We start from the raw sequence: 24,446 nt of genomic DNA on the forward strand, positions 1-24,446 counted from the left end.
GATGCAGCCCAGGATATGGTTGGCTTTCTCGTCTGCAAGCGCACACTGAAGCTGGATCTTGTTCATTTTCTCATCGACCAACACCCCCAAGTCCTTCTCTGCAGGGCTGCTCTGAATCTCTTCTCTGCCCAACCTGTAGCTGTGCCTGGGATTGCTCCGACCCAGGTGTAGGACCTTGCACTTGTCGTGGTTGAACTTCATAAGGTTGGCATCAGCCCACCTCACAAGCGTGTCAAGGTCCCTCTGGATGGCATCCCTTCCCTCCAGCGTATCAACCGGACCACACAGCTTGGTGTCATCGGCAAACTTGCTGAGGGCGCACTCAATCCCACTGTCCATGTCAGCGACGAAGATGTTGAACAAGACCGGTCCCAACACCGATCCCTGAGGGACACCACTCGTTACTGGTCTCCAGCCGGACATTGAGCCATCGACAGCAACTCTTTGCGTGCGGCCATCCAGCCAGCTGTTTATCCACCGAGTGGTCCATCCATCAAATTGATGTCTCTCCCATTAGATACAAGAATGTCATGCAGGACAGTGTCAAATGCTTTACACAAGTCCATGTGGATGACATCAACTGCTCTACCACTGTCTATTTGTTCTACAGCCCCATCATAGAAGGCCACCAAATTGGTCAGGCAAATGATCTCTTTTACAGGGTGTACAAAAAAGTGAATTACTCGAGTTACAATGGTGCTGGATCTGCAGGTGCTTATTCACCCTGAAAATGAGGATAGAAAGTGTAGCCCACAGGTATCGCAGCAGGAATTGCAGGGCACTTCAGCCACAGTTAACTAGCCTGAACTCCACAGAGCGAATCAGAACCCAGAACTCCCGAGTGATAGTCCTGAGATTTTTACCCATTGATTTCTAAGAAAAGAATGTCATTTATACAGATACAGATGTTTGTTCATTTAAAAAAAACAACAAAGCAAAACAAAAACCCCCCAAAAACAACTCCCCCCCAAAAAAAACCCACCAACCCCCCCCCCCCCCCAAAAAAAAAGAGAGAAAAGTTAATAGACACAAAAATGGGTATTTTCAGAGAGTAGAAAAACAAATGTATTTGGGGTTAGTCCTTTAGGCACAAACCTTTATGTTGTGGGTTGTATTCAATCTAAAGAATACAAATTCAACATACTTTAATATATACAGTGGAACTTACGTGAATGTTAGTCTAATGAACACATCGTATAATATAAAAGCAATGGAAAACAGCTTCTCAATGCATCTCTTCTTTTTCTAGTGACAGTCACATCCAGCAGCTGATGTCATCACTACTAAATAATGTCATCACTAGTAGAAAACTAAAATGCCTGGAGTGGATTAAAGGATTGGTGTAAATGTATTGTAAATTAAGAAAAAACAGAGTAGGCACGTCACCTAAGAATGATCAGTTGGTTTGTCCCTCTTTCAGGAGTTCTGCAAGGGCACAAAATACCTGGAGCACTTCCATGTCTCCTGCTGCCCTCAGCTGACGGATGAAGCTGTGAAGACATTGGCATTTCACTGCCAGAGACTAACATCAGTCAACCTAGCGGGTTGCCCAAAGGTATGGGTAAGAAATGGGGCATTAGTTCTGGGATTGCTATTGCAAAGAAGTACTTAGTGTTTCCTGCAGAAATTTGACCTGCTGGCATCTGTGTCTTTGTCACAATTCTACACTATACTCAACTCATTTATAAGTCAGAGCTTAAGTTCAGCTGCCTTTCCATGAGTTTGAACTTCTGAGGCTTGGCTCATGAGAGTGTTTGGCATTCTTCTAATGGTTGCAGTTACATAAAGGTGTCTGTGCTGTATCAGATAAAAGTTTGTTTCTCCAGGGGCTGACATCTAGGGAAGGGTGAAGAGAGAAGTGCTTTTAGTGACACTTCCTGCAAATACTCTCTCAGCTTCTGGTGGTTTGGGTGCGTCTGAAGTGTGGTGTCTTTGTTTTAATAACTCTTGGCATTTTTGCTCTTTCTGAACCCAGGTACAGCATAAACTGGGACATAAGAACTTCATAACTGTGGCTTTATGGAAGCGTTAGAATAGTTTGGTTTGGAAGGGACCTTCAAAGGTTATCTGCTCCAACTCCCCTGCGATAAGCAGGGATGTCTTCAACTAGATCAGGTTGCCCAGAACCACGTCCAGCCTGGCCTTGAATATCTCCAGGTGCATCCATCACCTCTCTGAGCAATCTGTGCCAGTATTTTACCACCCTCTTTGTAAACAATTTGGCAGGGCAGTGGCTACCTTAAATATAGTAATAGTGCCTAAAAAGCTGATGCACTCAGATGTAAATCCATGATGAATTATTTTGAAGATTCTAAGCCTAAGAAAGTAAGTCGTTTGGAAAACAAAGTGATGAGGTAGTTGGGTAACTTACACTTATGGAGGAGAGTCTTCCACAGGCTCAGGCTGCTTTTTTACAGTCAGTGGAGGGAAGCGTTCCTACAGTCAGGAAACCTTTCCTCAGTGCTTTGAGAAGCCCTGTCTCTCTACTGACTCCTAGAAGGATGCTCAGAATAATAGTCATCCCAGGGATCTATCAATATTCCCTTCATATCCAAGTTAATGTGACGGTTTTGCTAGTGGTTCCCAGTGTCAACAGTGTGCTTTGGTGAGTCTGATGCAGTGTGTTGTGTTTAGCAGTATTTATTACCAATAAAGCCATGGGCAGTTGCAGCCATTTTCAGGTAACTAACATCTCTCCAGGACAGCTGCTCAAATGATTTTCATTCAGAATGTCCAGATATCCAACCACCCCCCCCCCCCAATTATTTCCAGACATTACTTTATTTAGATTAAGATTAATCTATAGTGAAACATAGTTCCCCTTTACCATGAGCTTATCCTGCAGCATTTTTGTTTCCTCGTTTTTGATATCATTTCTTTTTTATTAAAGTCTCACATCTCAATGATCATTTTCCTGTATCAGAATGTGTGTTCCTTTTTTAAATGAGTGCTGTTATAAAGGCCTAAATCTTCTTTCTTGTACTTCCTCACTTCATATGTCTGGTTTTTGTGCATTTAGGTATTTCTATGCTTTTAAGTATTTTATTTAATAGCAACAGACAAAGACTGACTGCAGTTTGGCAATAAGCTTCAAATGCAATTTTGAAAATGCCGATTTATTCTTTTTAATTTAATAGAAATACTTGTGGCGATGTTGCTTCATCACTCTCAAGCGAGCAGAACAATTTTCTTACCAGTTTTGGAAAAGTTCATTTTGAACTATTCTTAAAAATTTCACCATACTCATCGGGCCATTTCCCTCTTTATCCCACTGAAGTGCCCATGTTCTATTTCCTTCCACAATTTTTGCAGGCATTGCTTGTCCCTGCCTTCCTCCTCTCCAGCACCCATCTCCATAACCCTTGACTATCCTTTCAGCCCTCTTATTCACTGCAGTGGCTGAACACAGCCACCTAGCCAAGTAGTTTGAGATGACTTGGCTGACTGCTTAGCCAGCCTGAAATTACAGAGGCTCTGATCAAGTTGTTTGCCTTCCCAAGGTTCATAAGGGTCTCAGCTTCTAGGCCAAAATCTACAGGCTGTGTTTCAGATCTGGTGGGCCAAGGAAGTTGCTCCGTGTCTTACAATAGTCCTGGGTTTATATCTTACAGTTGCCTACTGCACATTATTAATTGTTATATATATGGGTCTCGATCTCCTGTATCCTTCACTTTTAGATGGATATTAATCTGTTTGTCCATAATAGCAGTGGTAATAGAGATTGTGAATGAAGAATTCCCAAGAGAATTGAAGTTAGGTAGTGTTGCAACCAGTCTTCTCTGCCATGCTTTCCACTTCACCGTACGTACTGACACAGGAAAACAAATCAAAACAAATGGCAATAAATACATTTAGGCTGGAAATTGGAAGAGTGTCTGGTTATCAGAGCAGTGACTTGTAAACCAATATCCTGGGAAGGGAGACAGGGGCAAAGTATTAATGTTAGGATGGCTCTTAGTAAGGGAATGAACGGGGCCATATTTTGCAGTTCTTGCAAATGGGAACAAGAAGTAGACTCAGTGACCTAGTAATTTTCTTCCAACACTTTGTTCCTAGATGGTCTTTTCTGTAAACGGTTATGAAGCCAACCTGTTAACTGCTAATACCCTACTATTTTGAGAAAAGAACATAAAGATTCTTCATAATAAAGCTACACTGGGTTTACAAGTCCTTTTCTGACTTGAATCCAGCTTGCAACTCCACAAAATGAGATGAGTACACCTGTGGATGTTAAAAGTAATGGGTCTTTAAAACCCTTTGGCAATCTCTGGTGTAAATTGAGGGGATCCAGCTGCTAAGAAGGGAAATATTTTCCACTCAGAGACTGTTTAAAATGGTCAAGAGATTAAAGTAAGAATGAACCTGTTCCAAAGGATAAATGTCAGTATGTCTGACACTCATGTCCTGCAGCATCAGCTCTATTATATTAAAAATAAGAATTGCAAACAAACATCATAACAAGAGAACATGGAAAAAAAATCAATATAGAAATCCATGTCCATTAAGAATGTGTTGGCATGTGCTGTGCAGGTTACTCTAAAATTAGAAGAGCTTACTACTTTAATCATATCTACTGGAGCAAGTTAATTGTCTTTGTACAAGCTCCATTGGCTTTGGTGAAAGTGCAGTGAGCCTCCTGTTATGTTTCGGCATACCTAGGACAAGTACACAGCATTTTGCAAATGCTGATGCTGTAAAATACTCAGCAGTGTGGTTCTGAGTCTTACTCAAGGAATGAGCTTGATTCAAGGGTAATTGCTATTTCACAGGAAAAAAATGAAGTTGCTGTGGGAAACACATCCTGTACATGAAAAAATACAGCAAAACTTGAAAATAAATCTCTGCAAACAGCAAAGTTCTAAAGGCACAGTTTGATGGACAATGAGTTCTGTAATTCAGTCCTGTAAAGGCAATAGGTTTGAGTGTACGATGAACGTAGATTTCTCTTAAATGCTGATCACTGACTTCAGAGTCAGCCACTTCCTTTTATTTCAATAGGAATATTAATCTACTTATTTATCTTTCAGTCTATTTATTAATCTATTGCAGGTTTTAATATTGAGCATATAGCTAAATCTGAAATAAACAAAGCACAGAATTACTTATGTATGCCAGGAGGACTGCGTCATGAGATAGATAGTGTGCTAATTTTCGCTCCCACAGCCCAAGTTCTCAGCTTCACCTTGCCTCCTTGTCCCTTTAGATTCCCGTGAGATTGGCTGTTTAGTGCAAATGAAAGCCTCATCTCGCCACCATTCCACTCCACTGATTTTAATCAAGTATCTTTGAAAGGTCTTTTGTATGTCCCCTCTTTTGGCCCTGAGTGAACAAGGTAATTAAAGTATGTGCATAATATATTCTTAACTGTTTCTGTTGAGGTCACTGGAGCCATTAAATAGCTTATGTACCTTGAAGACTTTGTGTCTCATGTTCTTCTCAAATACAACTTTCAGCACTAACGGCAATGAGTGTCAGTTCGGAAAAATTGAATTGTGAGGTGAAACTGAGCAGCGTCAGAGCTAAAGAAAACCAGCTGTACCTTTAAAAGGTCTTGGTGTGAGACACTCATTTGTAACAGAGAACTGAGACACAAAACTGATGTAACTAAATTGTAAGTGCAGCCTAATAGTTTAGGGAGAGCAATGTAACAGCAGGTAAGGCTTAAGTGTGCTATATGCAAAGTTAAACCACTCAGATTAGGTAAAAAACATCCAACAGTACTTCAGACTGTTTTGGAATCATAGGTAACTAATGCCTAATGTCCTCCTGATACCTAAATCACAGTTTCTGTAGAGCTTCTTGCAGAGAGATTGGGAATTCTGCTGTGCCAGAGACTCCATTTCCACAAAGTATTTTCAAACACAGTTTCATAGTTTTCCCACAAATAGGACACTGAAATTGTGCTCCTTTTTTTCTCTCTCTCAGTTAGTCAATAATCTTCTAACTTCTCTGTGTCTTGTTGCTTCATTTACAGATGACTGATACCTGTATCAAATACTTAGCTGCAGCCTGCCGTTATCTCCACTTCTTGGATGTCTCTGGTTGCATTCATCTTACTGACAAAGCACTGAAGTATCTTTGGAAAGGTTGTGAGCAACTCCAGGTTCTCAAGATGCTGTTCTGTAGAAATATTACCAAGTAAGAGAATATTTCCTAATCTTAAATCAGAGGTGGTCGTAAATCCAAAACCATGAGCTTTTTCCTTCACTGGCATCACAGTGCCATGCTAGGTATCTAGCTTGAGCCATCTTGCTCCTTTGTTTAGGGGTGTCACATTGCTGCCTTAGGATTGCTGTGGCCTAGTGTTGATATCTCCATATTCTAGTGTCAGACACAAGTGAAGAGAAACAGTGACCCCATCTATGTTTATGGCAATCAATGTCCTCTTAGGGAAGTTTCTGCAGATGCAGGATATCACCTTAAGAGCACATGGGAACTTGAGGGAGAAAGCCTGACTGGTCCCAGTGCAAGCTATCCAATGCAAAGCCATCGTACTATGTGCTTGAACTCACTCTGAGGACATATGGGAGCCTGCTGCCCAGGGGCTGAATGTCAGTATACAGCAGAAGTAGATGTGATCCTGGGCCCAAAATACATCACAGTTACAGTGAATGAGACAAGGTATCATAAGCAGAGTTTCATGAAGTACAAGTGAAACATACTTGTTATGTATCTACAATTGGGAAAAACAGGTCATTGACCACAACTAATGAATCCAACTTCCCTACTGGTGTAAATGGACTGAGTCTCCTGGTACCCCATGGTATTTAAATGCCATTCAGTTCTGGTCAGGTTTAGAATCATAGAATGATTTCATAGAATGTCTCAAGTTGGAAGGGACCTGTAATGATCATCAAGTCCAACTCCCCACTCCTTGCAGGACAACCTAAAACGGAACCATATGGCTGAAAGCATCATATAGATGCTCCTCAACAGGCTTGGTACTGTCACAGCTTCCCCTGGAGAGCCTGTTCCAGTGAAGGACCTTTCCCTGAACTTCCCAGATGCAGCTTGTTTCCATTTCCTTGTGTCCTATCACCGGTCACCAGAGACAGGAGATCAGCACCACCGCTGTCCCTCTTGAGGAAGTTGTGGACACACTAGCAGTTTGATGGTTATTTGCTATTGCGGCACACAGCTCATTCTGCAAAAGATATTTCAAATACATTTAATCTCCTCATAACTTTCCTCAAGGGATTTTCCTTTACCCCTGGATTACTGTTGTTCACTTGCTTTTTCTATGACTTCTTATCTCTGTTTAGAGCAGTACACACTGCGTCATGCCTTCCAGGCTTTGGCTGCTTGCACATCTTACCATGGAGGTGAGATGTAGGAGGAACAGAAATCCGTGAGTTCCAGTTAAGTTTGTGAGCCATTATCAAAGAGCTGGCATGGCTTCTCAGAAAACCGCCTTTGTGGTGTGACCCCGGATGATGCCTCTGCCTCAGATTCGCAATGCAATGGGTTCTCCAAACGTCTTTATTAAACCCTTCTGACTCAGCCAAGGAATTTCCCAACCATTTATTTTTTACTGTAAAGAAAGCCCCGGAGACTTGTGGCTCTTTGCAAAACAGAACCATGAGACACACATCTCCACCCAGCGTTATCTTTGCCCTTTTTATGGTATTGTGATTTTTGGAACTAGGCAAACTTTACCAGTTTTGCTTTCCTGAGCCTGATGTCTGATATGTGACAGCGGATGGTTCTTTTCCTTGCCAGCCTCATTCTCTAATTCTTAGCACCATATGTTTAATGATAGGAAAATCCCACCCGGTGCCATTTGAGTCTGGGACAAAAGCTATCAGGTGATTGATCATGTTGAGTAATTCAGCACTGAAGATTCTTCACTTGTTCCTTCTGACAGGTCTGAAGAGCCTTCCTAGACCTGGGCAGGCTGCAGAATAGACTGACCATGTCAAGATCTGAGTGGCTTTGCAATCACATTCTAAATTGTCATTACATAGAATAATATTCAGAAAACAAAAGGGCGTTCACAGCTCGATGCAGAGATATTCCACATCCTGGATGCGTCACACTTCAGAAAAACCTATTTTTTCTTGTAATTCAAGGCTAATATTGCAAAGATGATAAAAAAATATCTTCTGCCAATAACTACCCAGTAAACCACAACAGGGATTCTAAAGCTAGTCATCTTGGAGTAGCCTTTCAGTGACATCAAAAGTGATGACAGTGCTGTCACTGATATGTCACAATGTAATTTTATAAGACTGTATTTCATTCGCAACCTGTATGCTTTTAGTAACAGCAGATGGTCAGAAAAATGAACACTAGGGCCTGATTCTCTATTTCAGACCAACTCTTAAAACCTTATTCAGGTTCTTAGATTTTCACAGGATGTAGAGAAATGCTGGTTTCAGGTGTAATTCGTGCTCTGCAGGTGTGAAACCTACAATTCAGAGACATTTCATTCCCTGTTTAAGGAGATGGAAGAGGACACCTATGTAGAAATCAATTTAATCTGGAGAACTAAACATGCTAGTGGTTTAGGTTCTCAATAAGCAATAGAAGAAATGTGGTTTTAGTTTAAAGTTGCCCTACAAAATCTATGAATCATATATACTTCATTTTGCCAAAGGAATTCCCCATTGTTTACTATTAAATACTCTCCAGTCCTAGCAGACATGTCTTAATAGACTGAGCCTTGCAAATACTGAGACATATCTCTTGCATTGTGTCACATTCAGTTTTACTTTTACTGGTTTGTTAGATTGAAATAGAAAACATATGGAGCCACAAAGTTCTTTGTTTCAGTCCAGTGAAGCTTCATAGGAAACAGTTACGAGTGTATAAATTGTCCATACTTTCCAGTATCAGGTACCATTTGTGATTGTATTTGCCAACATTCCAGCCTGGTTCCAAGTTTATTAAATGCTAGAAGAAAAAAAGGTCTATGGCCTGATTGCTGCATATTTCTGTATCCAGAGGCTAATGACCTTTCGATTAATCCAGTTTCTAAATGCCACAAAGATTGGTGGATAAACTACCTGTGGGAGTACGTGATACTGGTGCAGATGGTTTCTTCTGCTAGAGGAAAAGAAAGCTAACTGCTTCTTAAGCTGTGTCTTCTGCAGGAAAAGGTTGTATCAGTTCTGATTCACTTGGGACTAATCCTACAAGGAATACACAGTGGCATCTTTAGAGAAACACTTCCCTGTAAAACATTCTCCTTACACTTCAGAACACAAACACCATTTGAAGTCAGCTCCAGCGCTGAAAGGTGGGGAGCTCTATTAACATTTCTGGGTGCAAAATGAGAACGGGAATCTTCCATTGCCTGAGAAGCCAGGCTTGAGCTCCCACCAAACTGCAGCTCGTCCCTAACAGTTTGGTTCCACCAAAGGTCGTTCTTGGAAAGCAAAATTAGGTGCTTCCTTTTTCCTTGTCCACACTAATATGAAAGCAGCTTTTTCTTTTAAACTCACGGCTACTCTGTTAACAAGTGACTCATCAACAAATACTACTGCAAGTTTTCTTTTTGAAAGGAGACGACACTGCGCCGTACTAGCTCCAGTATCTCTTTTGGAGAACATTCTGGTATTGGTTTCGTTTGTCATTGTGTATTCTGATGGTTGATGGTGGTTAAACAGGAGATTGCAAGAACTCTTTTTTGAATAGCAGAATTTCTTAGGTGTTATCCAAATATTCAGGTCTTAAACCAGGAAGGATATGGGAGTCCAACACACATGTAAAGGGAAATGAAGACAGCCTACACCTCATTTGGTAAAGGACTAAGAATAGTTACTCTTCTCTCTTGAAGAAGCAACAAAAATATCATAGTACTGGCTTCTCACTGACTGCAAGTCGCTCTTCAGAAGGGACATGGAGGCTCCTGGAGTGCCATGTTTGAGCCATCGTGTGCACTTGAACTGGATGCCATCAAATGATAACACTGCTGCGGCCAACACAGACCTCAGAATACATCAGATTTGATGTGCTCTTATCAATCCGTGTAACCCAGAGCATGCTTGTAGGATGCTTCATGCTTTTCCCCTTAGCTGCCTGCCTCCACTTGCTGCTTCAGCTTTATTTCCCCTGCAGTGGCACTACAAACAGTCCTCTCATGATTAAGTTTGTACTTTCCATTACTCTTGATTGGGTTTTGGAATCTCATCTCAGAGAGCCCTGTTCAAACCTTCTGCTTTTTGTTATGACTGACCCAGTCAAACACTTCTGAATTTTGGAGTGGCTCAGGATGCAGACCATGATGCAGAGCTGTATTTCCCACCTACCCCCCCTCAATAAAAGGGATTACAACTTCAGTTAAGGATCCAATTATATACTCCAGTGCTGCTCAAGCCCTGTGTTTGGGCCAACACTTCTCTCTGACTTATACCAAGTGCTTTGCCAAAGATAATCATAATTATTTGCTAAAATGCTTTTATTCATCAATGTGCTAATTTAAGACAGTATATAAATAAATACATAGGCTCCACCATAGTACGGAGTAGCTTAACTAAATGACCTATTTTGCCATGTGGTGGTGATTCATGAATGGCTGTTTCTGGCAAACTAATCAACTGTAGCTCCAGGCATGGGACAGCATAAGCTTCCAGAAGAATAGTAACAGCTCCCCTTATACATGCTTGAGCCAGCTGCCATACATTGCAGTTTCCACGGAAAACAGGAATTTGGACTTGGATGAATTGATTTGTATTTTATAGCTTAGAGCTTATAGCTCATATAAATCGTGCACACATTCCTCAACGGCACAGGCCTCCCTAATAGAAAAACAGATAGAGCCTTGTGTTGGTGCGTTCATGCAGTGCGGCAGTGTTCAGACCCTGCAGGGGTCGAAAAGGAGCCCTTCTTGTGTCTGTAATTTTGTCCCTTTTCCGTGCCTTCCCACTTCCTCCGTCCTGCTGCGGTGGTTACGTTACAGCTGTGCCTCTTTTGTAACCATCCACAACCCTCAGCATTTTCACTTTGGGAATAAAAGAGATGCTCCCTAGTAGCATTACTGGCAGCTAACAGACCACTTCAGTTTGGGTTTTTAACTAGTATCATCCAGATGCTGTGTATTACATTATTGAAGAGCATCGGAAACTGGCCAAGCAGGGAGGAAGGTGGCCTTGCTCTGGTGGTGGCACCAGATGAGGTTGGATCTCCTGAAGAAGACAGGAGGTGTGGAGCTAGCTCTCCCCAGTGAGCACACAAGGGGAGCTCTCTGGAATGCAGGAGCCTGTATGGGGAGGCCGGGGCTCTGCGCAGCAGGAGCAGGCTGACAGCCAAGCGCTGGACTGGTGGAAAGAAAGAGACATTCAGAAGGCTGGAAGTGCTGGGTTGAGTTTCTTCAGCTCAGGAAGGCAGGAAAGGCTGATGCTGCCTGCAAGCAGGGAGAGGAGGGAGCTGCCCTTCAACATCTTCTTAGGATGTCGCATTCAGGAGGCCCAATTTCCTCCTATTTCTGTCACTTTGTTCTAGCTCATTGGTTTTGTGTTCTAACACTGCAAAGAGACAGTGGCCACAAATGCTGAGGGAGATCAGAGCAGTCATGGGCGGTTTTGGGCATAAGCCATTCTCTTCAGGTAACAGTGAGGTTCTGTAACTCTGCCTATTCTGTATCCAAGTCTGTTTCAGAAACAATACACTTGAAAAAGAGGAGGGTGACAGAAGATAATTACAAGTGCAGAGATAGTCAGAAAGAAAGCAGAAGGTGAACCAGGAAAGTATAAAAGTACATGGAGGTGCCAGACTGTTCAAAGACAAAACCAGAGATGGGGACCTGCACAGCCACTATAACCTTCCCATACAGCAATGAAAAACCTGAGACTGGGATATCTTTTGATGTAACTGGTTTATTAATCTTGTATTTGTTGTGTGGCATGTGGCATGTGACATGTAAGGAGAGGCTGAGACTTGCTTTGCTCAATCACAAGAGCAGGCTTGGGCTGGAGGAAACCATGGTGCTGTCTGTAACTGATCAGAGGACAGAGACTGTCTCAAAGATGCACCAACAGAACAAGTGGTGTATGTAAAATTCTGATCACATACAAGGAAACTATTTTCTTTAATCAGGCTGATCAAACACTTGAACAGGATCCCAGAAAGGCTGAGCAACCTTCAGTCCTAGGGACACTCAGCCAGCAAAGTGTGACCCACCTGGTGTAGCTGGATCCATTAAGCAATGTCCAGCAATCTCTTCCAACCTGGTTTGTTCTGTGATTAACACCCAAGCCATTATGTTCTTCTGCAGTTTCCACAACACCTCTTACAATACTGGTAGCTTTCATCAGAACAGGAACTTTTGCTCAGGAAACAGCCTGTGGTGGTCTTTGGAGAAACAGCCTCTGCAAACCTTATTTTACTTTAGTAATTCATTCTTTTTTAACTCCTGTTGCAGACAAGCTGTCCTGAAATACACAGCCAAACTGGAGAAACAAGAACACAGTGATGCTGACCCTCCTTCCTGGCTCGGATACGACCGGGATGGCAACATACTCACCTTCACCCAAACACATGCACTGGAGCCTGAACAAACAAATTCCTCAAACTGAAAAATGAAGAAATTGTGCAACATCTTCTCCAGTTCCAGGGCTTTCACCAGGGCACAAAAGAACACTCTATGGTTTTTATTAAAACTAATCATACTTGATAAAAGGCTGTTTGTTGCATTAGGAAGAAAGCACCACAGATCTTTTTCACAGTCTGGCTCCAAGCAAGGCAGTCACACTGAAACAGCTTTGCTAACTTGCAGATCTCGCTTTGAGCTGTCTTCATCTTCCAATAATGAGAAGCTTTTGCAGTCCCCTGCAGTGAGCAATAACTATATTTGCATGTGTTCAGGGTTCTTGTTTGCCATGAGAGTCCTCTCCAGGACATAAACACTTTGACTCCCCACAGAACATCACAACTGACGCAGCTAGTACTCATCAATACAGTGTTCCTGAGCAGAACAGTGCAGAGGCAGTGACTACCAGCTCCTCAGCACAGCTATGTGTGTGCATCTGAGCACGGTTCTCTACATCTCAACCTGTGCACACAGAGCCCCAGTTCTCATAAATGCCCTTCACCTAGATTCAGGTCTCTAAGCGAGCCCATTTTCACACTTGCAGATCTGAACTGTGCTGGCTGGTGGCCGACAGAGGCGGGAGGATCAAACAGAGAGGCGCACAGATAAGAGAAGTATTAAAGGAAAAGTTTTCTCCAGTTATGAGAATGTCTTCTCCTGAAACAGACAAACAAGAGTGAGCACACATGGGATTTGTCATTCAAATCCTAATTACTGATAACCTACCTGCTCTTCCCTTGCCTGAAGGAAAATATGAAGTTTCACCTCACTAGGGCAGAACAAGACATTACACAAAAGCCTTTGGGGAAACTCCCAAAGATTTGTCTTTCTTCAGCTCATTCCTGACCTTTATGTGAAAGTTCTAGCTGGTCTCAACATTTACTAGCTTGGAAAGAATATAAGCAGAGCAGCACAATTTTTCTGACAGCTTATTTAAACTTCTTTCAGCAAGTAACTAGCAATGCTGATGCTTAATTGCAGCTCATTTTATGATATGAATGCTTTAGCTTGCTTTCTTTTGAACAGGGAAGAAATAACAGGCTTTCTTACAGTGCTTTCCCTTAAATCTGCTGATGCAGCTGTCCCAAAACGCACAAACTGAATCATAGGCTGACAGGCTTTGTACGCTGGGTGAGTAATGGAACCGTTAAATGCATTTGATTTAGTGAAATCTCTACTAGACTGGTTTTATTTGTCAATGCTGTGTGATTTTATAGGGGCTTCACACACTTTTGACTGCTGCAGTGCACAGAAATCATTAGTTCCAACAGTTTGTCAGGAACTCTAAAACCATTACACATTTATTAACTTTGTATCTTTTAGAAGAATAATAATGACAAGTAACTAGCAACAATGTATTGCTTTTAGTAATAATATTAGCAATGTGCTATATATTAGTGTTTATATTAAAAATACAAATTTGCCATAAACATCTGTGCCCAATTTATCCACGCAAACAGTACACACAACAGCAAAGAACACTGAGGTTTTAACCGCCCTGAATTAGAGTAAAAATGCTGCCTTTGACTATTGAAGCCATTAGCCAGGGGCAATTACACCTCTTGGGGAATCCTGCGGGAACAGAGTTCATTTCATAATGTACCCTTATGAACTAAAGTACATACTCACATATAGACAACGTAAAACCTGAGCCAACACTCTGAAGTCCTCTTTGCTACACTCAGTTGGCAGGAAATTCCTCAGTTTTAAACCACAAACTTCAGTACTACTTTTACAAGGTGCCATACACATGCATGGAAAGGCTTTTTAAAAGCTCCATTTACTTTACTGTGTGTTTGCATTGTGGTAACACAAAATCCTCCACAAAAATCACACATGCCTCCTTCCCTCACATACTTCCTCTGCCTCCGAGAGCTGACAGTCCCATCATGCAAGGCTGACAGTCAAAGGAAACATAGCAAAGAAACAGATCACAGTTCTCGTTTATTAGGCCAATACTTCCATTTTGTGGCAGCTTTTACCTGAAGGGAACAGTGATGTGGACTCTTCCCTTACTCCAAACTTTTGTTTGAAAGTTACCAGTTTTTGAACTGCCACGGTGAGTGGGTCAAGTTATACAAATCCTGAATATACAAGATTGCGTTGTTCCCAAAAGGCACTAAAAGTGATGTGTTAAGCACCAGCCAGTCACAGGCAAATCTTGGGTGAAAGCGCCCTCATTTTTAATATTGTTTCTCTCTTATATTATGAATATATGTCAAAAAAGATTCATAATTTTACAGAAATGTTCCTTTACAGTCTCTTGATTCAATCTCTTTGGCCTATTTCCCCTTTAAGAGCTCTTCAGCTTGACAGACTGGATCCAACTTTGGCTTTTAAGACACACTTTGCCATTTTGTGTGTCAGCCTTAATCCATCTGTCTGTTTCATCCCGTTGATTCATGTGACCTGGAAAAGAAAGCTCTGTTCAGTTTAATTTAACACACAATAAACATATCATCTTCACAGTGCCATTTTTCCAAGCTCCCTGGAAATACTTACATGACTTTTCTTTAGTAAAATTTATGTATTTTTAACAGGGGCTTCTGACATTTCATTCTTAATGCAGTTTTTTTGCACTAATATAATTCCCCATAATATTTTTATTTCAATAAAGTTGTGGGGTTTTTTACATAGTTCTGTAGTTTTTGCTATGGGCTGGAGGCCAGGTGCCCACCAAAGCCGTTCTATCACTGCCCTCCTCAACTGGAACAAAAGGCTCATGGGTCAAGATAAGGACATAGAGAGATTACTCACCAGTTATTGCCATGGGCAGAACAGATGTGACTTGTGGAAATTAATCTACCACCAATCAAATCAGAGTTGGATAATGAGAAATCAAATCCGATCTTGAAATCACCTTCCCTCCTCCCAGGCTGAGCTTTGCCCCCAACTTCTCTATCTCCTCCCCACCAGCAGCGCAGGGGGATGGAGAATGGGGGTTGTGGTCAGTTCACCACACGCTGTCTCTGCTGCTCCTTCCCCCTCGGGGGAGGACTCCTCACATTAGACATTAATCTCACTAAGTAATTTGAAGTTTTGATCCTTATTATAAACACAGAAGAGAGACAGGGGTAAGACCTGGTTTTCCAGATGACCAGACATGTTGTTACTATTACTGCTTTCACCGGGAGCTGTCTGTCTTCTCACCTCTCACATAAACTTAGTATGCATGCTCATGCTCTGAAAAGCTCACAATGTAACAGACAAAGGAAGAAGTTCAACTTACCCTCATTTTACAATTAAGAAACTGAGGTCAAGAAAGAATAAACAACTTTCCAAATTTATCCAAAAGATTTATGACCAAATTGGGAATTAAACTGGATCTTTTAAGTCCCAAATCGGTGCTTTTATCACAAGATCAACCTTCACTTTGGTTTATCTATCTTCACAAAATATTGCTTATTATTACTTTAGTGTTCGTGTGACTGAGTGAATTCTAAGTTTAGAACTAATTTCAGCCTGGAATAGCATAAGGGATGGCAGGAAAGCAGATTCTGAAGCAACTTTGCAAACATGCTCTGCTCTGACCTGTAACACAGCTGAAGTTAAATTTTGGCCACGTCAAAACAGTGGCGAAACTCCAACTGACATCACTGCATCGGTTTCCACAACTCCAGCCTTTGTCCCAGAACGTTCAATAGCATTTCAGTATTTTGGTACTTCTAAGTGGGATTAATTTAAGGTTATGGTCCAAGCCCACATCAATTCACCAGCAGGCTGAGGTACCGCTTAGAAGTATGCGATTTTCAGAGTCCAGACTACACCATGCCTTCAAGGATCTACATGGGGATGTCCTAGTACAACTTCTGCACTCCCAACTGCTCCAGGCAGCAGCAGCCTCAATCACTGTCAGTCTCGGGATCATTCCTACTGTAAGGCAGAATCCACAGTTCCACTCCCTGCCTAATTACACCACCAGTCTAAGATGATCATCACAAAGTTGGACAAACGCATGGTACATGAAATCTGTTAAAATCTGAAGCTTGAACTCCTCAGAAAGCTTCCCTGACCCATCAATTTGCAATGGTATTGCATCAGGAAATCTAGAACAGAAATGACAACATCTGTCTTTTAAGCAGAGGTAGCCCTTAAAACATTAGATCAGTTTGAATTTCAAACAGCAAATAGCCTCCAGGTGTCAAAAAAACCCCAAACTAACAAAGAATTGTAAAGGACAATTTCAGCTGACCCCTTAAACAGAGTTGCAGGGCATGGAAAGTACGGCTTTTCTTTCTATGGAAAGAGGACACAACCAATATATTTCCAGAAAGCATACACTGGAGTGCTTGGTCCCAGTTTCTCTCTCTCAGGTCTTTGTCACTGCGGCTTGTACCTCCATACAAGGAACAAACCCTGAAACACAGTCAGCCCTGTATATGAACACCTTCACACACTGCTTATACCCTGCCTAAAAAGTTAAAGTGTTCTGAAGAAACACAGGCACAAATTAACATGAGCTGTTGTGAAGCCCAGTTGGTGTCTGAGCTCTGTTTCTCATTTTGCATCTGCTGTGTGAACTTAGGAAAATGTTTTGTTCCTTATGTTTCTTCTTGGAGATTTGCCTGTGAAGGAAAAGCAGAAAATATCAAACTGCCTAAAGGAAAGTCGGTGTCAAGTTCCAGTCCCCAGGGATTAAGATCTTCTAACTAGTTTAGGTTGTTAAGCTTATCCTCAGTAGCAGATCAACTCAGGCTTAAGGTATTTAAGTAACTTTGTATATGAAGCACTAATCAAGCAAAAAGGTTGGAGACCTGTTGATGACAGTTTGGTCTTAACTGTACTCACTGCCTGTACCCTGAATACTGTGGAGCGTGAGTGGATTCTGAGGATCACTTTGCTAGCATGATTAAATCACAAAAGCCAACTGCCTGCTGGATTCAGAAGGGGGGGATATCAAAATTAAAGGATTTAATTTCAAACCCAACTAGTTAATACAACAAATGTGAGCTCAGGACAAGACAGATGCACCACTCTGCTGCATGGTCACCTTTCCCATTTGTTTCATTTTGTTGTTTTAAGGGGCTGTGTGCATGTCCCCTTCCAATACGTGCTGGTGTCTAAAGGCAGGGAACGCCTTTAGAGAACTTTACACAGGCAAGTACTGACTGTTTATTCACTTCCCTTCCCAGAGATTAGAGAAGTTAAGGAGATCTTTATTTTCATCTCCTAAAACACACACAGAGCAGCTTATTTCACATGTTGTTCACTGGTGGTGTTAGGACTGTGGTATCTCTCAAAAAGGCTGTGAGCAGCTTGAGTTAAATGCAAGCTGAAACCAATAAAAATCTGTAGGACAGCATCTCATCTCATGTGTTTTATAAAAGTTGGATGAACTTTCTATTTGACTTGAAGGAATGTAATCTTTTCCAGATAGAACCTGGGTCTTTGTTTGTTTTTTCAAGATACTGCTTAAGGATCAAGGCTTCACAGAGGGACAATGCTTAACGGGACACTGTAAAACAAAGCTCTTCCCACTCAGCTCTAGTGGCAAAGAGTCAATAAAAATTTCTTCTAGGAAAGAAGGAAAGTTCTGAAGTGCCTTGAGAAAACAGGGAGGGACATGACAAAGGATAGCGTTACTTGGGGGATCAGAACCGTAACTGAATGCGAGTCAGATGCACAGTGGGAGAGGAGAGCTGCACTTGGACAGCTGTTACAGTTCAGGAAAGACTTAGGTTTCAGCAGACTGACAATACAGGCTCTTTCAGTTATTTCCCTTTTAAAGGCAAGTTGTTTGCCTCACATTACTCACTGCCCCTTCAGCTTTATATTTAACCCTGGCACTCCATGTAGCTAAACACACACACATTACCTGAAAGGAAACAATAGAGAATTTCTGATAACAAAAGCACACAAACACACCCGTAAAGCTTTGCACATTGTACATGAGACTTCAGCAGTCAGCTCCCTCCTTGCACACTGGCTTTGAAGCAATCCTAAAGGCTAAGTCCACAGTACTTTGTAGGCCACATTCCCAGGATGAGCCATTGTGTGAGTGGTGAGAAATATGTTATTCCTGAAGGTAGGAAGCATCTGTCTAAATCCCCTGGGTTCCAGAGGGGAATCCAGATCTAACCTCAGCCAGACTTAAATTCTTACTATTTCAGTGCATGACTGAGCACATGATTGTTATAAGGTGCTCCTCACCACAATCTACCTAGAGAACCAGATGGAGTGAAAAGACTTGAAGTATGTTATTAAGAGAAGCCCAACATGTCAGAGAAAGAACAGTGGTACCAATGTCCATCTTCTCAAGGGGATCTGGTAATTAGACAGGCTCTCTCCAGAGGCACATGAAGAGAAAAGCCATCTAAGATGTTCCTGGTGATCAGCAGAGTAACTGGATGATGGATCAACCCATAAGGTAAAGGCAACATCTATCTGGAAACTTTCACAGGAGAAAAGGGTTTAGAGAAGACAACAGGGGATTCCTGTCCATATTCAGGACAGACATTTGTTGGAAGGTGTAAGTTAACATGCAAGAGAGCACTCTAGTACCTGTGTGCATGGTTACCACAAAGGCATGGCTCCGAGCAGAGCACTCCTCACGTGTGGCTCGGTGAAGCTCTTGTGCTATAGATGGGGTGTGATAGCACCAAAAGCTAAATATGCTGTTAACTGCTGCAACTGTTGTCACACTGGATGACATAGGGAGCATGCACATCTCAGCTTGGAAGAAGACAGTAATTCCCAAAGAGTACATTCTTTGTAAGAGGACAGAAACATACAGAGAAGTTGGCTTGCCAACTTGAAAGTAACAACAGGAATTCACAATAACCTACACAGACAAATATCCACAGCCTCTGAGGAGCACCTGTGGGACTTTCACCAAGGAAAACTCACACAAGCACTGAAAACCAGAGGGAGCAAGTGACTTGCCAAAGTTAAAAGCTCACTCGGCACTAGAACTGGGGCTAGGCATGGGGAAAGATCTGGAATCAGACGAGTCCCTGGCAGCACTCAAAGATGGAATATTTACATGGTTTTAAGAAAGGGGTTATATTCCTGACAGACAATTAGATTTCAGAATTGGTACCACCAGCTACAAGGACCTAAAGAAAGTCTCCGAATGACTGCAAGACTTTTTCCAGTGAGTTTACTTGTCAGCACACGAGCTGGCAGTGGAAGTGGGCAGAAGCATGCCCACTATCTGCATTCATTCAGTCCCCACATGTACCCACCCCCATGCCTCATAACCTTCATTTGAGTTACTGCAAGGTGGGTATGACCATCTGCTCCCACCAACTTCAGACAAGTGAAAACAGGTCTGAAAGCAACCTAACCAAGGATGCACTGTATCTAACCCAACGTGCTCCCCTAGCCTCTTCTTCACAGTCTGCCGTACTTGGGATTGGCCTCACCAGACAAGTGCCTATCACCAGAAAGTTTATCTTACTGTTTAGCCAAGTTTTCCTTACCGTAAGGTCAAATCATAATTTCTATTCCTATCACCAGTGGCAGAGAACAAATTATTTCTTTCATCTCTGAAGCAATTTCTTACATACTGGAAAAAAATGCATCTATCTTCCCTTAGTCCTCTCTTCTTTAGACAAAACCAAAATTTCTTTTAGTCTTCTCTCATTAATCATGCTTTTAGGCCTCTCATCATGTGCTCTCCTCTGGAGTCTCCACAGTTGTCCACATCCCTTTTTGAAGTACAGTACTCGAAACTGGACACATGCCAGCAAAGTATTACTAATGCATGTAAAGCCAAGGGATTATTTTGAGTTTTACAGAACAGTCATGCTCATATACTGTTTATTTTCTTTTCAGCTGTGTAACGCTATCGTTTCCTGTTTAATGATGTTTTTATTGATATACTCCTCCTCTTGGAGCCACACAGGTCATTATTCCTATCTTCGTACTTTGAATTAACCAGAACAAACGACTTACTGGAAAAATGGCCTAAAAAGCATACAAATCAAGATTATCTATTGGAGTTTCAACTTCATCCTTCAACATGTTTGTAAGCCCTTTAACACAACAGTCTCCTAAGCTCCCTTTCTGCTTAATTATCTGTCATTTCTTAGTCGGCTACCTTTCCTCTTACCATATATAGTACCAGATATAGTTAATGATCTCTACAATCAGCTGACTTAAGAATACAGGCAGACCTGGAGACATTGGGAAGGCACAGACATTGAGCAGCAAGGGCTTCCCTCTTCACCAGGGAAAGGAAAAGAATGCCTTGATGTGACTGCCACCAGAAATTAAAGGAGTTACTCAAGCACTCAAACCAGACAGCTGAACCAACACTTTCACCGATGGAAACTGGACCAGTGGTTAGCATGAAAAATCTGGTTTTATAACAGATTGCATTATACCATATATATTACTTCTAAGAGTGCATGCTGATGTCAATGGAAACAGATGCCTTGTCCTTGCAAATTACTCTGAGGAATAAACTCCCTGGCACTGCTCTCCAACTCCTTCTATGTATCAGCAAATGTCCTAGTTCTGCAGGAAAGTTCCTTCCTTTTCTAAAAGAGCAAAACACCTTTTCACACTCTCATCACTCTGCCTCCAGAGCATTCACTCCAGGCTTTCATCTTCCTGCTTTGACTAAATCCCACCCTAGTATTTGACTACCCTGCAAAACCCTGGATGTGGCTGCTTGTGGGACTGTAATGTACCCACTTCCCCAGTCAGTGTGGAAATGGGACATGTGAAGCAAGGTAATGATGCAAGTCATAACTGCTGTAAAAGCAGAAGGGAAGGCTTTCCTACAGCAGGTCATAGACCAGGTGCATTTCTACCCGGTTCACAGAACTCTGTCTTCCTACTGCAGTCTCCTCTCTAACATCTCTCAGAATATTCCCACTGGCAAGTGAAGCTTCCTGAAAGCAGCTGGTTCCTGTGTTATCCACATGAGAACTGGCCAGTTTCTGAAAAATCATCTATTTTTAAACTAACCTTTGAGCTCAGAAGCATAAAAGTCTAAACTGCCATGCTCTTGTGATTGAGTGTTTTTCTCCTTGCAAAACCCCTCTTCTCTCTCCATTTTGTATTTCTTCAGTTGCAGCAGCAGGACAGCTACAGACTCTACCTAAAATGTCAGCAGTGGATAATGTTTCCACAATATAGAAGCAGTATTAAATGATTTTTAATTATTTCAGAATCTACTTGTACAAGGAAATTCTCAAATACCAACTTTGAGAAGCTTACTGAGAATAAGGGAAAAAGTGCTTGTGCAGTAGAAATACGCTACCCCCATAGGTTAAGGTAAAGAGGAGGAGAAGCAGGAAGCATCTCCCTCACCATGCCTAAGGAAAGGCCAAATGCTGCCTCTTTCTTTGCTAAGAAAGAGGTGGAACTGTTTTCAAAACAATAAGAAAAGGAGCAAAGCACATGTTAAACCCAGCTACTCTTCATGTTTGTTGCTTCTACCTGACCAGCGAAGAAAGGGGAGAAGAACATCACTGGCTGCATTACATGAGAAAACACTGAAAGCTAAATGCCAGGTATAGAGACAGATGAAGATACGTTACTTCAGACCAGCACTAGTTTAGCTGAACTGTATCCTGCAGAAAATCCATTCCAGGGTCTCTTTTTCATTCACCTGCATTACAATCAATTTAGATCGATGTTTAATAAATTTTTGGTGCAATGATTATCAACAACTGATAATCACTGGCCTAACACTATTCCTTCTGCATAATCCTCTGCATAATCCAAATATGTTTGAGGGTTAACTAATCAGAGCTGCTTTTGGCCTCAACTGCCAAGATCATTTCCATACAGAATAGTGGTTGAAAAATTGCATCTGTCTCAGCGATGACTGTACTACACAAACACTGGCTGGGTTGTGAAACCAGAGAAGCCATTCAGCTGTGGATATTTGAAACACCACTCTTATCTTTAACATTGCCAGGGTAACAAGATGATTACCCGGCCAGTGGTCCTTATTCACTGGGAGAAATGTTGTTTTACCGCTAAGACAACTCATTCTATAAAGCCTTGCTTGTATCTGGGGTCCTTCACAGATTTCTAGCCTGAGAACTTCTAACCATGGTTTTTAAAGCTATTGTTTTTAACAACCACTAGTACATCTATATGCTAGTTACTCTCCAAGGCAGGATATATATGTCTATGCCTATACATTGCAAGACTACTATTTTATACAAGCAAGTTACATGGTTTAGTGTGAGGTGTTCCTGCCCATGGCAGGGGGGTTGGAACTAGACGATCTTAAGGTCCTTTCCAACCCTAACTATTCTATCACTCTATACTGAAATTGTGTACACACACTTCCAACATTTCCCGACTTTGAGATTATCACCTAACATGGGGGAGGAAAAGAAGTTTTGTACATATTTTCTTCAGTTTAAAACCAAAATGAAACTCAAAGCCTCACCCACTCTGCTATCACATCAGGTCATAATGACATAACACGTTCAAAAACAAAGCTGGAGCCTTCAGACACACTGCATTAACGTTTTCTCTTGAGTAAACTGAGTAGTAATTGGTTACAGCAACAGCCTCAACTTCTAGATAGACACGTCCGGAGAGGGGGAGAGAAATACACACCCTGACAATGAATTGTACAACTGTTTTCTAAAGCAGGAAACAGCAAGACTTGGGATTCCCATGTTCAAGTTTAAATTCATTAGAAGAATGTTTCCAGTAATCATAGGCACCTTTCCGTTTACTCCGTTCCTCCATGCTCCGGCTTCTTCTGCTCTTCTCCTAGCTATCTCCCACCCATCATTTCTGCACTGTTTAACTTTGATACTGTACATTGATAAATATGCTGTATACCCCTTTTACTTCCCCCTCCCACCCAACAGAGACAGACAGAAACTTTTCATTATGTTTTTTAACAAACATTCCCTGGCAATTTATTATATGTGACAGTGTAAGCCAACAAAGCAATGGGTCAAATTCAGCCCTGGATTACCTCCCATAAATTCACTGGAATAATGCTGAGAATGAATCTGGCTCCAAAGCTTTTATTAGAGAAGCAGTTGTTAGCATTCACAAGTCATTTACTAAACAAAATGAAAAAGTCATCTAGTAACATAGGGAGTACAATGGCACAAGGAAACATTTGAACCTGAAACAGATGAAATAAGAAGCAGCCAAGAGCAATAAACTCTTAAGGAAACATAGCTGCCTTGGACTAAGACCAGACAGACATTTATTGGAAGCCAAGATTAGTAAGCCTTACCACTTATAGTTACGTGATCATCTTTGGAGGCACTCTGTGTTTCTTTTAACTGAATCTCTGAGCTCACATCCACTTTCCTTCCAGACAACTGTAAATAGGCTTTGAGAGAGGCAGGTACCTTGATTGTAATTGAACCTGGTATAAATTTAAATGAAAGCTAGTTAGTTTAACATTGAGATCAAAGCACAAAACAGGCAATTATTCAGCTAACTTGAATCAAATTGTTTGGTTCGGAGTTTTGCGTTTTTTTTTTTTTTTATAAGAGCCTTTTTTTTTTTGTCTCTGGAAAGATAAATGAAGATAACGCCATTTATCATAACCAGGATACTGCATGTCATACAGTTATCATACAGTTACATGCAGTTATCGTAACTGAACATGAGCCAGCAGTGTGCACTTGCAGCCCAGAAAGCCAACTGTATCCTGGGCTGCATCAAAAGGAGTGTGACCAGCAGGTCGAAGGAGGTGATCCTGCCCCTCTACTCTGCTCTCATGAGACCTCACCTGGAGTATTGTGTGCAGTTCTGGTGTCCTCAACATAAAAAGGACATGGAACTGCTGGAACAAGTCCAGAGGAGGGCCACGAGGATGATCAGGGGACTGGAGCACCTCCCGTATGAAGACAGGCTGAGGAAGTTGGGGCTGTTCAGCCTGGAGAAGAGAAGGCTGCGTGGAGACCTCATAGCAGCCTTCCAGTATCTGAAGGGGGCCTATAGGGATGCTGGGGAGGGACTCTTCATTAGGGAC

General features: G+C 41.8%; 2 protein-coding genes across 5 annotated transcripts in view; one reads left to right on the plus strand and one right to left on the minus strand.

Annotated features, from left to right (window-relative positions):
- Positions 1-13,963, plus strand: part of FBXL13 (F-box and leucine rich repeat protein 13) — a 92,345-nt gene extending 78,382 nt beyond the window's left edge. Inside the window, exons 19-21 of the mRNA XM_065666717.1 lie at positions 1,421-1,555; positions 5,975-6,138; positions 12,362-13,963. Coding sequence (XP_065522789.1) covers positions 1,421-1,555; positions 5,975-6,138; positions 12,362-12,515 — 453 coding nt within the window. The 3' untranslated portion in view covers positions 12,516-13,963. The remainder of the gene's footprint in view (positions 1-1,420; positions 1,556-5,974; positions 6,139-12,361) is intronic.
- A 489-nt stretch (positions 13,964-14,452) lies between these two features.
- The window catches only part of FAM185A (family with sequence similarity 185 member A), a 42,637-nt gene continuing 32,643 nt past the window's right edge, over positions 14,453-24,446 (minus strand). For all 4 annotated transcript variants that reach the window (XM_065666708.1, XM_065666699.1, XM_065666692.1 and 1 more), the window contains 2 exons: positions 23,700-23,834; positions 14,453-14,938 (listed from right to left, as the gene is read on the minus strand). In XM_065666708.1, the coding sequence (XP_065522780.1) occupies positions 14,823-14,938; positions 23,700-23,834 (251 nt within the window). In that variant the 3' untranslated portion in view covers positions 14,453-14,822. The remainder of the gene's footprint in view (positions 14,939-23,699; positions 23,835-24,446) is intronic.

This window comes from Lathamus discolor, chromosome 1, assembly GCF_037157495.1.
Source record: "Lathamus discolor isolate bLatDis1 chromosome 1, bLatDis1.hap1, whole genome shotgun sequence".
Classification (NCBI taxonomy): domain Eukaryota; kingdom Metazoa; phylum Chordata; class Aves; order Psittaciformes; family Psittacidae; genus Lathamus; species Lathamus discolor.